Source organism: Pan paniscus, chromosome 1 (genome assembly GCF_029289425.2).
Source record: "Pan paniscus chromosome 1, NHGRI_mPanPan1-v2.0_pri, whole genome shotgun sequence".
NCBI lineage: Eukaryota > Metazoa > Chordata > Mammalia > Primates > Hominidae > Pan > Pan paniscus.
Window position 1 is genome coordinate 175,563,309 of NC_073249.2, and position 15,080 is coordinate 175,578,388.

The following is a 15,080-nucleotide window of genomic DNA, read 5'->3' on the forward strand; positions in this document are numbered from 1 at the left end:
GACCCAGAGGTGAGGCAGTGTGGCCTGGCCAGGAGGGTTGCGGGACCTACTGTGCCAGCCTGGGCTTCCTCTTTATCTCGAAGGCAGGGGAGCCATGGAGGGTTTGAGGCAGGAGTGAGGCAGGTCAGATTTGTGTTTTAGAAAGAACAAGAATGCTCTGGAGGACAGACAGAGGGGCAGAGACTGCAGGCAGGGAAACAAGGTGGGGGGTCTGCCCCCAGCCCCTCCCCAGCCAGGCTCTGGAGGCTTCTCCCCCAGGAAGCCTTCCCAGGCCCCACCTATGCCCTGAGCCCATGGCTGGGATCATCCACCTCCGTGTCTCTCCTGCTCCCAACCAGACCTTGGGCCCTCAATACCCATCGCAGGGCGGCCAAGCCCGTGACTACAGGGAGACTGGGGAAGGGGCTGTGGAGAAGGTGGGGGACACCTCAGACCCGCCAAGCCTTTGTCCTGGCCTTGGCAGCCGTGTCCCCTTCTCCCAGGAATGCGCTGGGGCACTGAGGGGCAGCCACTTGCTCAGGGCCACACAGCTGACCTGGCCCCCAGGGTTCCAGTGCTCTTCCGCCCCTGTGCCGGCAGCACTGCCCACACAGCTGTCCAGCTGCCTCCCAGGCCCCTGCCCTCTCTGGGAGCCTCACCCACCCTCCCATCCCCTCAGGACTATGGGCTGCTGCAGCTGGAGGAGGGCGCGTCAGGGCACAGCTTCCGCTCTGTGCTCTGTGTCATGCTCCTGCTGTGCTACCACACCTTCCTCACCTTCGTGCTCGGTAGGTGTACAGGGGGACCTGGGGCCCTGGGGTTTGGTCGTCTCCAAGGAGGAAGGAGAATGAGGGGCTACAGACCCTGCTCATGCCCCTGTGGCTAGGGATAGGGGTACTGAAACGAGAAACAGAGCCACATCCACTGTCCTGGGGACTGGCCTGCTGACGCCCACTGCCTCACAGTGTGACTGGGTTCCAGCCTCAGTTTTCTCATCTGTGAAATGGGGGTGGTTGTGCCCACCCTGTGGAGGGTGTGAAGACACTGTGTACAGCACCTTATGGTTCTGGGCACAGCCTTGGTGGATGCAGGCTCCTGGTTATCGAGCCCTGTGAAGTGCTGGGGGCGATATCTGCCCTGCCTTATTTAATCCTCATGTCACCCTAGGGACAGGGAGAATTATCTCGATTTCACAGAGGGGGAGGGGGAGACCCTGGGAAGCCCCTGCTGGGTTGCTGGCAGGATCACAGGAGCCAGGGGTGGTGACATGTTCTGTGTCTCCCCCACCATCTCCTCCAGGTACTGGGAACGTCAACATCGAGGAGGCCGAGAAGCTCTTGAAGCCCTACCTGAACCGGTACCCTAAGGTGAGCCCCATGTGCTGCCCGGTACCCCCAGCCCACAAACACCCACAGACCCCACGGACCCACACGGACTTACATGTGTGTCATTGCAGGGCGCCATCTTCCTGTTCTTTGCAGGGCGGATTGAAGTCATTAAAGGCAACATTGATGCAGTGAGTGATGGGGGTCCGGGCCGGGGCTGGGGATCCCTCGGGGTCTCCCAGACCAGCAGGAAGTCAGGCACATGTGACATACTCAGGGACAGGATAGACTGGGGGTGGGGGGGGGGGGCCAAGAGAGAACCAACCAGAGAGCAGGGGCGGGAGAGGCCCTTCTGGCAGAGCAGCCTGGGAAGACAAGGGAGGAGGAGGCATTTGTGGTGCCTGGGATTTTGACTGGGAGATATAGGACTGCAGCATTGCAGTGGAGGGAGGTGGAGGGAGGTGCTTGAGGGAGGCAGAGGTTAGGAAAGCCCATCTGTTTAGGGCATGACGATTAGGCTGGAGTCTGGTACCTCCCCTCCATTATAGCTCTCTCCTGCTCTTTCATTTTGTTACTAAAAACCAGAGTCCTAGGCGGGGGCTGTATTTGAGCCCAATGTCATGTAAGACTTAGGAGGTAAAACCAGGACTGGAGGCCAGATCTCCTGGCTCCTGGGGCCCCACCTGAGCCTAGCACAGGGCTGGACCACTATGCCCTGGAGGAGTCCCGGTCTGCTGTGGTGTTGGGAGGTTCGGAGGATGCAGAGGGGTTGGGGCTGGGTGGGCACCCGTCAGGCTGACCAGAAGGTGCCTGCAGGCCATCCGGCGTTTCGAGGAGTGCTGTGAGGCCCAGCAGCACTGGAAGCAGTTCCACCACATGTGCTACTGGGAGCTGATGTGGTGCTTCACCTACAAGGGCCAGTGGAAGATGTCCTACTTCTACGCCGACCTGCTCAGCAAGGAGAACTGCTGGTCCAAGGTGGGCTGATGCCACGTGTTAGGGGCATTGGGTGACCAGGGCTGACTGTGTGCCTCCAGACCACGGGCCAAATCCCTAACTGAACACAGATGTCTCAGCTGGAATCTAAACATAACCTTAAATTCTAATAGGACTCAGGCTTGGAAGGAACTAAATACCACAAGAGAAACTTCTGAACCACAATGTGTTACAAAGAGATTTCTAGTCACAAAGGACAGAATCATGGCTCCCTCTGTCCAGTAGAACTGTTTCTGTGGTAGAAATGTTCTACTTATGCACTGCCCAAATATGGTAGTCACCAGCCACATGTGCACAATGAGCACATGAAATGTGCCTAGTGCCACTGGGAAACTGATTGTTTTCAGTTTTATTTAATTTTAATTAACTAAATGTTAAATTTAAATAGCCATGTAGGGCTTGTGGCCACTATATTGGACTATGCAGGTCCAAAACACGAAAGGCTCATATAACTGAACATTCTTGGCACATCCGACTTCAGGTAGGGCTGGATCCAGGAATTCAAATGATGTCGTCTGGCTTGGTCTTTCCATTTGTGGCTGTGCTCTCTCCTATGACATCTTTGTTTCTGCTGCATCTTTGCAGGAAGGTTCTCTCCATGTGACAGGCAAGGTGGCCACGGGCTGCTTCTACTCATATCCTCCCCTTGGTTTCAACCAGAGTCCCACAGTTTGAGCCTCACTGGTCTGACTTGTCACCTGCCAATGCCTGGAACAGAGGGGTGGGAAGATTCCTCATGGGCTGAGAGTAGGAGAGGGGTGGTTCCACAGAAGAAAATGATGCACCCAGAAATAGTGGAGGGATTAACAAGATGCCATACAGGCAAAACAAAGCCAAACAGATGCCCACCTACCAAAGATGAAATTTATCATGGTAAGTATTGAAATAAGTGTTAGCTTGTACCATCATAGTAATGATAGTGCAGAAATTGGAACCAAGAGTCTTAGAACCACCTAGCTCAGCAAACGTCTAATCTGTTCTTTGTAAATACACAGGACATGTGTCTTCATGGCTTCATCCCCTGCCCATAGCAGACATTGCTAATCAATCCTCTGCCATGAGCCTAGCTGTGACCTTAGATACCTTCCCTGCAAAGCTCCAGGCAGCCGTTAGAACTGACCCACATTGGCACCTGTTAGGAGACCTGTCATCTGCATCTTGTCCCTCCCCCTCCTCTGCATGGAGGTCTCTTTTCCGTAGCCCTGCCTGGGGACCAAGCTGAAGGGGAATTCTCTGGGTCTGGGGCAGGTGGGGCTGGGGAAGGGAGCAGGCTTCTACTGAGCTCTCAACATGTCTGGCACCTGTCACGTCCTCCACACCACACCCAGTGAGGAGAAGTTATTATCTCCATTGGGCACATGAGGGCCACTGATGCTAAGCGAGGACTGTGACTTTCCCACCCACATGGCTGTTGGTGACAGACACCGGATTTGAGGACAGTCCTGTGTGACTCAGAGGCCTCTGCTTCTCTCTTGCTCCTAGAGTCCTCCTGAGGAGTCGGGGCTTGCCCTGAGCCCACCCTGCTGTTGAAGGTGCTTCCTCAGGCCCAGCTCCCATGGCCCCCACACCCCCTCCTCATCACCTCCTACTCCCAACAAGGACAAAGCCTCAGGGAACCTTTTTTCTTTTTTTAGAGACAGGGTCTTGCTATGTTGGTCAGGCTAGTCTTGAACTCCTGGGCCCAAGCAATCTTCCCACCTCTGCCTCCTAAAGTGCTGGGATTCTGGGCCTTAGGGAACCTTTTTGAACTGAAAGTGACTCTCGAAGCCTTCCTGTAGAGTGAGGTGGGTGGCTAACCATATGGGGAAGGAGAGACCTGGTGGGGGCACACAGCTGCTATATAGAGGAACAGAAGGTGGGCCAAGCCTCCCAGCTGTCAGGAAATCTGGCTCAGTCCCCAGACCGCTGTGTGGCTTTGGGGTGGCCAGTCCCTCTCTCTCTGCAACACTCTCCTCATGAGGACTTCTGTGAAAAATGGGGGTTGTAACCCTCTGAGTTCTGGGGCCCCACCCATTTCTAATCTCCAGAACTTGGCCACCACAGACTCCACCAACTTCTAGTCCTGGGGCCTGGGCGCCTCTGGCCATTGCCATAGGCACCACCCGCTCTGTGCAGGCAGCGCCCCCCTCTGCCAGTATCCTCCGAGGTCAGCTGCTGGGTCTGACCCGCAGACCCTGGCTGAGCAACGGATGAACGGAGTATGCAGACACAGGCTTGCCTGTCAGCAGGTAGGGGACCCCTGCCAGAGTCAGCAGCGGCCCCCATAAGCCTGCCACGCTTGCATTTATTTAGTACAGATGTAATGACAAAAGCCTAAAGCAAACTCCATTTGTGGGTAATTAACATTGTCGTCCCCCCAGAGAGAGCAGTCCTCCGCATGATGATTAAAGGCCAGGTTCCGAGGCCTAAGTAAACCAACTTATCTAGATCAATTCCCTTACTTCTTGTTATCTACTCTGAGAGAATTCAGCTGCCTTCAGCCAAATCCTTTCCCGAAGCTTTTGCAAAACCTCCCAGCCTTCCAAGAAGGTTTGCTTCTTTCTGTAATTTTTCTCACCACCCTGACCTATCTCCTGCAGTCAGCCCTGTGGAGGCCTTTGTGTTTCCCCCAGTGCTAGCAGCCTAGAGGCTGAGATGGCCAGAAACAAGGTGGTGACAGTGGCGTGCTCAGGGCTTGGGCAACCCAAGGAGCTAAAGGCATGCCCAGGCAACCAAAGAGGACAGGAAGGCTTCTGAGGAGAGACCTCTGAGGTGGGTCTTGGAGAGGAAGGACTTAGGGAGGCAGAGTGGAGGAAGTGAGAGGACACCCCAAGCCAAGAGGGCGGCAGGACCAAAGGCTCAGAAGCCAGGGTGCTGCAGAGGGGCTGTGTGCCACAGGGTGAAGAGTTTGTGTGGCAGAAGGGCAGGAGGCTTGCATCAGGGGTGACAGCTGCTCTTTTGTCCCAGCATAGCCCCTGTACATCCCTGGAGAGCTGGGGCGTCCACAACTCTAAGTCACAGCCCCCATCCTAACCCTGGTGGTGCGGTGAGGGTGAGCTGTCTGTGGGCAGGAGGGAAGACTCTTGGAGATGAGCCTGGTGGAGAAGGGATAATGGCATCCCGGGCCGAGGAGCAGCACAGGCAGAGGCCTGGGGAGAGTTTAAGGAGTGTAGGGGAGGAAATGGCAGAAGATGAGCCAGAAGAAGAAAGGTTAGGGCAGGTCCTGGAGGACAGGAGTGGCTGTTTGGGCTTTATCCAGCAGTGGGGGAGCCTTGGCAGGCTTGTGGCTTAGATAGGTGCTTTAGAAAGCCCACCAGCAGTTGCTGGGCCACCCCCACTGGCTGGGTCCTGTTCTAAGGCAGGAAATACAAGAATGAGCAGGAAAAGACCCCCCTCAAGGCTCACGTCCTAGTGGGGAGACAAGAAACACAGATGGGCAATATAACACGATGTCTGGTTCCAGTAAGTGCAGTGAAGAACAAGCGAGGCTGGATGCCGGGAGTGATGGGAGGGGCTTTGTAAGGGGAGGTCGGGGGAGGCCTGTCTCAGAGGACACCAGAATGGAGCGCAGGAGCAGCACGTGGCAGTCACATGGCAGGCCGTTAGGGCAGAGGGAGCTGGGCAGGGCACAGCAGGGCAGGAGTGTGTTTGATGTGTCCTGGGAACAGCCCTGAGGCCGTCGTGTGGCTGGAGTGCTGCGGGTGTCAAGGAAATTGTAGGAGATGTCTCCTGAGTGTGATGGAATATAACCAGATTTCCAGAAGGAACTGACATGATCTGACTTAAAAAGGTCAGTGTGCGAAATGGCTTGCAGGGGACAGGAGTGGGAGCAGGGAGATAGGAGACAATGTGTACCAGGACAGCAGAAAGACATCCCGGGTAGCCTGGAACAGGGAGACGGTGTGGAGATGGTGGCAGTCCGATAATGAGAGCCGTAGGGCAAGGCCAGCAGGATCCTAGAGTGAGACGGGAGGTAAAGTCACCGGGACTTGGTGCCTCCACGTCAGGGGCAGGGGAAAGGGAGAGGACAAGGGCGACCCGGGAGGTTAAAGATGGGACCGGGGCCAGGCGCAGTGGCTCATGCCTGTAATCCCAGCACTTTGGGAGGCTGAGGCGGGCGGATAGCTTGAGGTCAGGAGTTTGAAACCAGCCTGGCCAACATGGTGAAACCCCGTCTCTACTAAAATATACAAAAATTAGCCTGGCGTGGTGGTGCATGCCTGCAGTCCCAGCTATTCAGGAGGCTGAGGCAACAAGAATCGCTTGAACCCGGGAGGCGGAGGTTGCAGTGAGCCGAGATCGCGCCATAGCACTCCAGCCTTAGCCTGGGCGACAGAGCGAGACCACATCAAAAAAAAAAAGATGGGACCGGGAACAGATTTCAGGGAGGGAGACTCTTCCCGCCGTGGCCCACGAAGACCAGCTTTCCCTCATGTTGTGAAGGGCGGGCTGAGGCCCCCGCATGGGTGGGGCTGCCAGGTGGAGGCCGCTTTCCGCCTGCTCTAGGCAGGACTCCCGGATGTCCGGCGCCTTTTCCTTTCCACCCTTTCTTAGCCAGGAGGCAGGAGCTGTGGTTCGGGGCTTGGCCACTTGAGGGCAGCACAGAGCCAGGCTCCTGTCTCAGGACTTCTGAGGAAGGGGCGTGGCGTGCAGGGAGGACTGGGTGGGGTAGGGGGTCTCCCGCAGGGCCACGGTTTCCCTGTCAGGGCTGGCTGTGCATTTAGTGGGCAAGGTGCTGGGGTTGACTCCCGGCTCTGCCCCAGTAGCTCTGGGGTCCCAGGAAGCAGAGGTGGGGTACGGACTCCTTTCTGGCATTGGCTTTGGGATCAAGCGAGGTGCTGGATGTGGTGTGCCTGGCACACACAGCAAGGCAGTTAGTTCTACCAGGGTGGCCCGAGCTGACCCGACCCAGGCCCTGCTCACGTTTCTGGCTCAAGCCTCTTCTTTTTACAGTCCGTGCTTCATCCTCCTATTGGTAGTCCACACACATCCTGCCACCTCCTGGCTTTGCTCGGCCTCTTCCTCCTGGCTGGAAGGCCTGTCTGGGGCCTCAGGGAATTTCCCCATTGCCTTTCAGGGGCCCACTGTGAAGCTGTTGCTTCCCGGAAGCCCCCAGTGCGCCCCTGTCCTTGTGTCTCTGCCGCAGTCTGTCCTGCCCATTACTAGTTGCATGGGTTCTTCTTGCCACTGCTTCAAGTGGAGAAGAAGGTGGCTGCTTTGACATGGGTTGTCCTGGATTCAGGTCTTCAAGTTGCTTCAGCTTCTTACCTTCATTTCTCCCCTGGGGCTTGGAGACAACGGGAGCTCCTGTGCTGGGCCACGTGAGGTCCGTCTGCAGATTCCAGCCCGGCTGGGGCTGGAGGAGGGCTGCTCACACCTGGCTGTTGCTCTGTCTCGCACAGGCCACCTACATTTACATGAAGGCCGCCTACCTCAGCATGTTTGGGAAGGAGGACCACAAGCCGTTCGGGGACGACGAAGTGGAATTATTTAGGTGGGTCCCACATCGTGCTCCCACTGTGTAGGCCGCTCCCACCGTGTAGCCCGCTATGGACAGACCAGCCAGGCCACCCTGAGCTGTGGGCACTGGGGAGGGAGGAGTAGGGTGGCTCCCTGCCCCCACCCCAGGACTGCCCCCCCTGCGTGTCCTCCCCTCCCATCACCACCCCATGCTGCTGCTGCTGGTGGTTGGAGCCCTTTGACTTTCTTCAGAGGCTTTCTTTCACAGAAATGGTTTTGCTAATATCGTCTTCCTCCGAGTCTCTTTCATGTGGACAGTAGGACAGATGTGGCTCCAAGGTCCAGGGAGGGAAGGTCTTTCACTCTGCTGAGTTAACCTGAGACACTCAGAGAAGCACAGTAGAGAGCTGACAGTCGGAATCGAACAAACAAGAGTAAACCCAGCCTCTGCTTGTTCTTAGCTGTGTCACCTTGGACAACTTCAGCATCTGTAAAATGGGAACAACAACCTCCACCTCGCAGCACTGTTTTGCAAATCAACTAGATAATAAATGTTAAGAGCCTGGCGCATAGAACTAGGAGCCTAGAAGCTGCCCACTAAGTGGTGGCTGTTTTCATTCTTACCTGTACCACCGTGTTTGCTTCCTATGAAGTGTCTTTAGAGCAGAGCTCAGCCTTGGCAGGTGGAGGATGGAGCTTAGAGCCTTCCTCCAGTCTTGATGAGGTTGAGCCCAATTTGCAGACCCAGAAATGGGTATAATATGAGCCTCCTAGGCTACTGTTGTCACAATAATAGGGCATTTATCACTTACAGAGTGTCTGCTACTACAGCAGACTCCATGTCCCCCTCTCAGATGACTCTTCCAGAAAGCCTAGGAGGGCAGGTGTCATTACCTCCATTTTAGAGATGAGGAAATTAAGGCCAAGAGAGGTTCTACAGTGAATGAGCAAAGGAAGAGTTTGGGGGGGGACCTCACACCCACATCCAGCTGTTTCCTGAGCCTAAATGGCTCAGGCCTGAGGTCACAGCCACACCCAGTGACTGTGGCAGAAATAGGAGGAGGGTGGGATGGAGCTGGTGGGTGAGGCCCCAGATGTGGGGGCGTGCCTGGCGGCATACCGCATTTTGCTCTGCCCTTGGAAACAGCTGAGAAGGCCAGAACTCGCGAGGCAAGAGTTAATTAAGGGTTTGAGCTGTTTGGTCTTGGGTAGGTCCCACCCTTTCTCTGAGTGTTGGTCTCTCCTGTGAAATTGGGGTTAAACTTCTCTTGGGTCCTCCCCAGAAATGGAGCCTGGGAGTGGAGGCGATAACTAGGAGGCAGGGCCGGCCCAGGGGTGTTTGGCACACTCTCATCTCTGCCAGCTGGCGGGGAGGAACCCCTTGCCCAGCCATAGGAAGTGGCCAGGTCTTGGGGCAGGGTCTCTAAAATTATAGCCGCAGGCTATTTCAGACCTAGAAGGCTCTTTAGAGTCTAACACTGTCATTGTGCAGATGGGGAAACTGAGGCCCAGAGAGGCGCCAAGCATAGCTGGGTAGGCTGGGGACCCTCTGCCCTCTCCTGCTCTTTTTCATCCTCTCCCACCCTCCCCATCTCTTTCACAGAGCTGTGCCAGGCCTGAAGCTCAAGATTGCTGGGAAATCTCTACCCACAGAGAAGTTTGCCATCCGGAAGTCCCGGCGCTACTTCTCCTCCAACCCTATCTCGCTGCCAGTGCCTGCTCTGGTGGGTAGGAGGTCTGGACTGGCGCTGCCCTCCGGGTATAGGATTGTGGGGATTCACTGAGAGCCACAGCCAGGGGGAAGTGGATGAGGAGAAAGACCTTCATGCCTCAGGGGCCTGGGGAGGGTTTCACAATTCACCTGGGAGTCTGGCCCAGCCCCTGCCCCTTAGAGAGGGTCCATTGGGGCTGAGAGTGGAGAGACAGGCAGGCTGCAGATAAAAGGCAGAGAGGGACACCCTCCTGGACAGAGAGCCCCATGTCCATGTGCCCAGGCAGCGGCATCACCCGGCTGCCAGTGATCCCAGCCTGTCTGTTCCAGTCTTGTCACAATGATTATAATTGTTTTCACGGTCCCCCTCATTCGGCCAACCTTTTCATGTTATATTCAACTCTGAACTCACATAATAGCCAACATCGTTATCGAGCACTTGCTATATTCAAGGCTGCCCATACCCATTGCCTATTGCCTGATTTGAGACTCACATCAACCCTCTGAGTAGGCGCTGCTGGTGTCTCCATTTTACAGATGGGGGTAATAAGGCCTAATAGATCAGTAGAAAGATCAAATAACTTGCCCAGGTCACACAGCTGGTGAGTTGGAGTCAGAATTTGAACTCAGCAGTCTGGGCCCACAGCCCATATTCTGAGCCATGGTTGTGATGCTAATTCTATGCACGATTTGAGTAGGCGTCAGATAAAGTTCCAGCTTGCTAAGAGTCCTTGTTATTCAAGTAGTAAGGGAGCCAGAAAAGTAGAAGGAAGCCTGCTTGAGAGACCTTTTTCTGGTTCTGGCTGTACTGTTCATTAACTGAGTAGCTTTAGGGCGGTTCCCTCTTCCCCTTATGTAAAATGGGTATAATAATAGATTCCTTTCCCATTTTACAGAGCAGTTATGAGCATCAACGAGGAAAATGTGTTAAACACTTTATAAATTGAAACGGTCAATATTTATATAGTTTGATTTAGCACTTACAACCTGAATATTTCTAAAGTTTTAAAATATTTTATGGTTTAAAATATACAATAGGCCGGGCATGGTGGCTCACGCCTGTAATCCCAGCACTTTGGGAGGCTAAGGCAGGCAGATCACCTGAGGTCAGGAGTTCGAGACTGGCCTGATCAACATGGAGAAACCCCACCTCTACTAAAAATACAAAATTAGCCGGGCGTGGTGGTGCATGCCTGTAATCCCAGTTACTCGGGAGGCTGAGGCAGGAGAATCTCTTGAATCTGAAAGGTGGAGGTTGCAGTGAGCTGAGATCGTGCCATTGCACTCCAGCCTGGGCAACAAGAGTGAAACTCCATCTCAAAAAAAAAAAAAAAAAAAACAGTAAAGCTATTACTATCAAGTGGAGCAGGAGGATATTGTAGGAAGGGCAAGGGCAGCAACTATACCAAAAACTTAGGGGAGAATTTCCCAAACTGTAATCTGCAAAATACTGTTTATGCATTAAATGATTTATGTGATTAAATACATTTGGGAAAGACTGGCCTAAACACAGTTTATATACTATAGGCTTTCTTGGAGTCTTTATATATTAATCTAAGAAGAAGTTTAAAGATATGTTTTTTCTCTAACTTATTTGGCCACAGAATCATTTTTAATTTTTATTTATTTCGGGGGAAGGGGAGAATCCTTTTTTAAAAAATGAAACATTTGCTGGCAGGGTGTGGTGGTTCATGCCTGTAATCCCAGAACTTTGGGAGGCCAGGGTAGGTGGATCGTTTGAGACCAGGAGTTCAAGACCAGCCTGGCCAACATGGTGAAACCCCATCTTTACAAAAAATTCAAAATTTAGTGGGGCATGGTGTCCTGCATCTGTAGTCCCAGTTTCTTGGGAGGCTGAGGTGGGAGGATCGTGTGAGCCCAGGAGGTCAAGGCTACAGTGAGCTGTGACAGTGCCACTGCACTCCAGCCCGGGTGACAGAGTGAGACCCTGTCTCTAAAATAAAATAAAATAGAATGAAACATTTGCTAACTTGGGACCACAGAACAGTTGAGAAATACTGGTCTAAACTGAAATTCCCTTCCTAGAACATAACAAGAACCACAACAATAATGTCTTTCTAGAACTTTATGGCTACAAAGTGTTTTCACATCCATTACCTTCTTTGATAGTTTAGGAAATGCTCATTTAAGCAAACACAGTTACTATGAATGAAAGTTTAGTACTATTATTTTATTTTATTTATTTTTAAATATTTATTTTAGAGGTGGGGTCTCACTCTGTCATGCAGGCTGGAGTGTAGTGGTGATATCAGCTCACCACAGCCTCAAACTCCTGGGCTCAAAGGATCCTCTCACTTCAGCCTCCTGACTACAGGTGTGCACCGCCATGCTCAGCTACTATTTTTATTTTTTTGTAGAGATGATATCTCACTGTGTTGCCCAAGCTGGTGTTGAACTCCAGGGCTCAAGAGATCCTCTAACCTCAGCCTCCCAAAGTGCTGGAATTACAGGCGTAAGCCACTGCATTCAGCCTAATTTAGTATTCTGAGCTTCCTGGCAGTCGAGACAAAAACAAACAAACAAAAGGAACCAATAGCCTGACAAAGACACGGTGAAAAGAAATTTTTTTTTTTTTTTTTTTTTTTTTGAGATAGAATCTCACTCTGTCACCCAGGCTGGAATGCAGTGGGGTGATCATAGCTCACTGCAGCCTAGATTTCTTGGGCTCCAGCGATCCTCCCACCTAAGCCTCCCAAGTAGCTGGGACCCCAGGCTTGCACCACCATGCCTGGCTAATTTTTTTTTTTTTTCTTTTTTTTGGTGGAGATGGGGTTTCGCCATGTTGCCCAGGCTGGTCTTGAACTCCTGAGCTCAAGTGATTATGATCCACCTGCCTAAGCCTTCCAAAGTGCTGGGATTACAGGTGTGAGCCACCATACCTGGCCCCAAGACTTTTTTTTTGAGACGGAGTCTCTGTCACCCAGGCTGGAGTGCAGTGGTGCCATCTCGGCTCACTGCAACTTCCGCTTCCTGGATTCAAGCGATTCTCCTGTCTCAGCCTCCCGAGTAGCTGGAATTATAGGTGTGTGCCACCACACCCGGCTAATTTTTATATTTTTAGTAGAGATGGGGTTTCACCATGTTGGCCAGGCTAGTCTCGAACTCCTGACCTCAGGTGATCCACTCACCTCGGCCTCCCAAAGTGCTGGGATTACAGGCATGAGCCGCTGTGCCTGGCCCCCCCAAATTTTTTTAATTAAAAAAAAAAGAATCTAAGAAAAAGAATAAAAGGAATCAGATGTGTTTTAAGAGTCTCAATGATGGTAACTTCATTCTAAAGGAAATGGAATATGAATGTCATTATTTAGCCCATTGCTTTGGGAGACTAGGAGTAGAAGAGAAGGTGACATAGCCTTAAATTCTGTTGTCCTGAAATGTGTGTATGGAGCATGGCCTGGTCCTCAAAGGACAGAAAGTGTTTGGCCCCAGAGAGGTTGGGAGAAAGGACATAATAGCACTCAGGGAGGGCATGAGCAGGAAAATAGCTGGAAAACTTGGGCATCTATGAGCAGCACATTACGGACATTGGTCCATCTTACATCTTCACTGGGGTAAGGTGAGATCTCAGGAAGAAATCAATGATAAGGCTCCCATAACCCCCTCAGGCCCACAGCTTCACAGGCTGACTGAGACCTGTCATGGATGATTAGAGCTAGAAGGTCCTTTAGTGAACCTCTGATCTGAACTGCCCATTTTGTAGATGGGAAAACTGAGGCCCCATTAGGGAAGAAACCTAGGACTGACTTGCCCCCCTGCCTTCAGGAAATGATGTACATCTGGAACGGCTATGCCGTGATTGGGAAGCAGCCGAAACTCACGGATGGGATACTTGAGATTATCACTAAGGCTGAAGAGATGCTGGAGAAAGGCCCAGGTGACTTCCCTCAGGCCCTTGGGCCTGCCATGCTAGGTCAGGTCTTTACAGCTGAAGCTTCCCTCTGCCAAAAATGTCCTTCCTCCTTTCCCTACCCTGGCAACTCTCCTTTATCTCTCTAGACTGAGCTCCTCCAAGCAGCTGTTCCTTGTCCCCCTGGTAGGGTCAAAGCCTCTGGGCTCCCGCAGCCTTGGGGCTTCCTTCAGTGCTGACCTCACTGTATTGTCATTGTCTCAGTATTTGCCTTTCCTTCTTAGATGTGACCCCTGCTGAGGACAGGGACTGTGTCTGATTTACCTGTGTCCCTTTGACCTAGCACAAAGTAGGGGGCTCCATAAGTAACTGCTGCAGAAATGAACAAGTCTGTCTTTTTCCCTCACATCCCTATTTTCAGAGAACGAGTACTCAGTGGATGACGAGTGCTTGGTGAAATTGTTGAAAGGCCTGTGTCTGAAATACCTGGGCCGTGTCCAGGAGGCCGAGGAGAATTTTAGGAGCATCTCTGCCAAGTAAGTGCCTCTGCAGCTGCTCCTTCTGGGTCTGAGTCTCCTGGGTAGAATATTCAGGGCTTCTCCATCCTCATGCCCACTGCAGTGGCTGACCCTAGCCAACCCCCACTCACCACACAGGTACTAAACCAGTGTCCACTCTGTGCCAGGACTTGTGCCGGGAGCTGTACAGATAATTCAGACCTAGCCTCCCAGTGCCACCAAATTGCCTGACTACAGGAGTCCATCCACGTTGTTTTGAGTGAACAGTGTCCCCTGGAGTTTGTAATTCGGTGACTCTATCCTTGCCCTCAGGGAGGGCAATGTGACAGATGGCAAGCTGTAGGCAACCCAACCAAGGCTCGTCAGGGCCATGCTAAAGGAAAGCGGAGAGGACAGCAGGTGCCCCAAGAAGGGACCTAAACTTAATGGGAGATACCAGGAAAGGCTTTCCAAGGCTGATGTTGAAAGTGGGAAGTTCATCAGGCAGAGAAAGCAAGGGAGGACAGGTTTGAAGTGGAGTAAGTACAGCATGCACCAGTGCATGGACACAGGAAAGACATCTGAGGCTGGGGTGACGGTGATGGGGTCTTTACCTGCCTGGGTGAAGTCATAGAGAGAAAAGATTGAAGATGAAAAAGGAGGGATAGAATGAGAAGGGCCTGGATGTTTTGTTCACAAGGCTAAATTGTATCCCAAAGAAGACAGCCAGAAAGGGTACCGGGCAAGGAGGACTTGGAGTTTAAAAGGATATCTCCAGGGCAGCATGGAGGTCGGGTCAGAGAGGGTAGATCAGAGACAGGAGACTTTACAGTTTAATAAACCATTCAACCTGGAGAAAGGGAGGTCGGGACTTAGGTGGCGTTGGACTAAGGACATGACAGGAGCCATAGGTTGTCAGGGAGCTGGAGCCCAAGGTACAGGATGGGAAGGCTTTGCTATGGATCCCAGCCTTTCTAGGGCTGGGTAGTGGGAACCTCCCAAAATTGGAGTTCGGGTTAGGAAATCCTCACATGCAGTTTGGGAAAGGCTCAGGAGGAGGAACCTGAGCCATGTCCTCTGTTCTGCAGTGAAAAGAAGATTAAATATGACCACTACTTGATCCCAAATGCCCTGCTGGAGCTGGCCCTGCTGCTTATGGAGCAAGACAGAAATGAAGAGGCCATCAAACTTTTGGAATCTGCCAAGTAAGGCTTGGGTAACCTCAGTCTGTCCTTTGCTCCCTCTGAACTCAGCTCAGGAGCTGG

The 15,080-nt window shown here is 52.7% G+C and overlaps 1 protein-coding gene across 15 annotated transcripts in view; it reads left to right on the forward strand.

Annotated features, from left to right (window-relative positions):
• The window catches only part of TTC39A (tetratricopeptide repeat domain 39A), a 57,907-nt gene that overhangs the window by 41,309 nt on the left and 1,518 nt on the right, over positions 1-15,080 (forward strand). For 14 of the 15 annotated variants that reach the window (XM_034965026.3, XM_034964995.4, XM_008954941.5 and 11 more), the window contains 9 exons: positions 659-767; positions 1,279-1,346; positions 1,436-1,495; positions 2,121-2,282; positions 7,682-7,773; positions 9,343-9,463; positions 13,234-13,345; positions 13,740-13,854; positions 14,904-15,020. In XM_034965026.3, the coding sequence (XP_034820917.1) occupies positions 659-767; positions 1,279-1,346; positions 1,436-1,495; positions 2,121-2,282; positions 7,682-7,773; positions 9,343-9,463; positions 13,234-13,345; positions 13,740-13,854; positions 14,904-15,020 (956 nt within the window). Of the gene's footprint in view, positions 1-658; positions 768-1,278; positions 1,347-1,435; positions 1,496-2,120; positions 2,283-5,899; positions 6,070-7,681; positions 7,774-9,342; positions 9,464-13,233; positions 13,346-13,739; positions 13,855-14,903; positions 15,021-15,080 lie in introns of those variants that run through there. The other variant, XM_008954943.7, reaches the window with a different exon arrangement.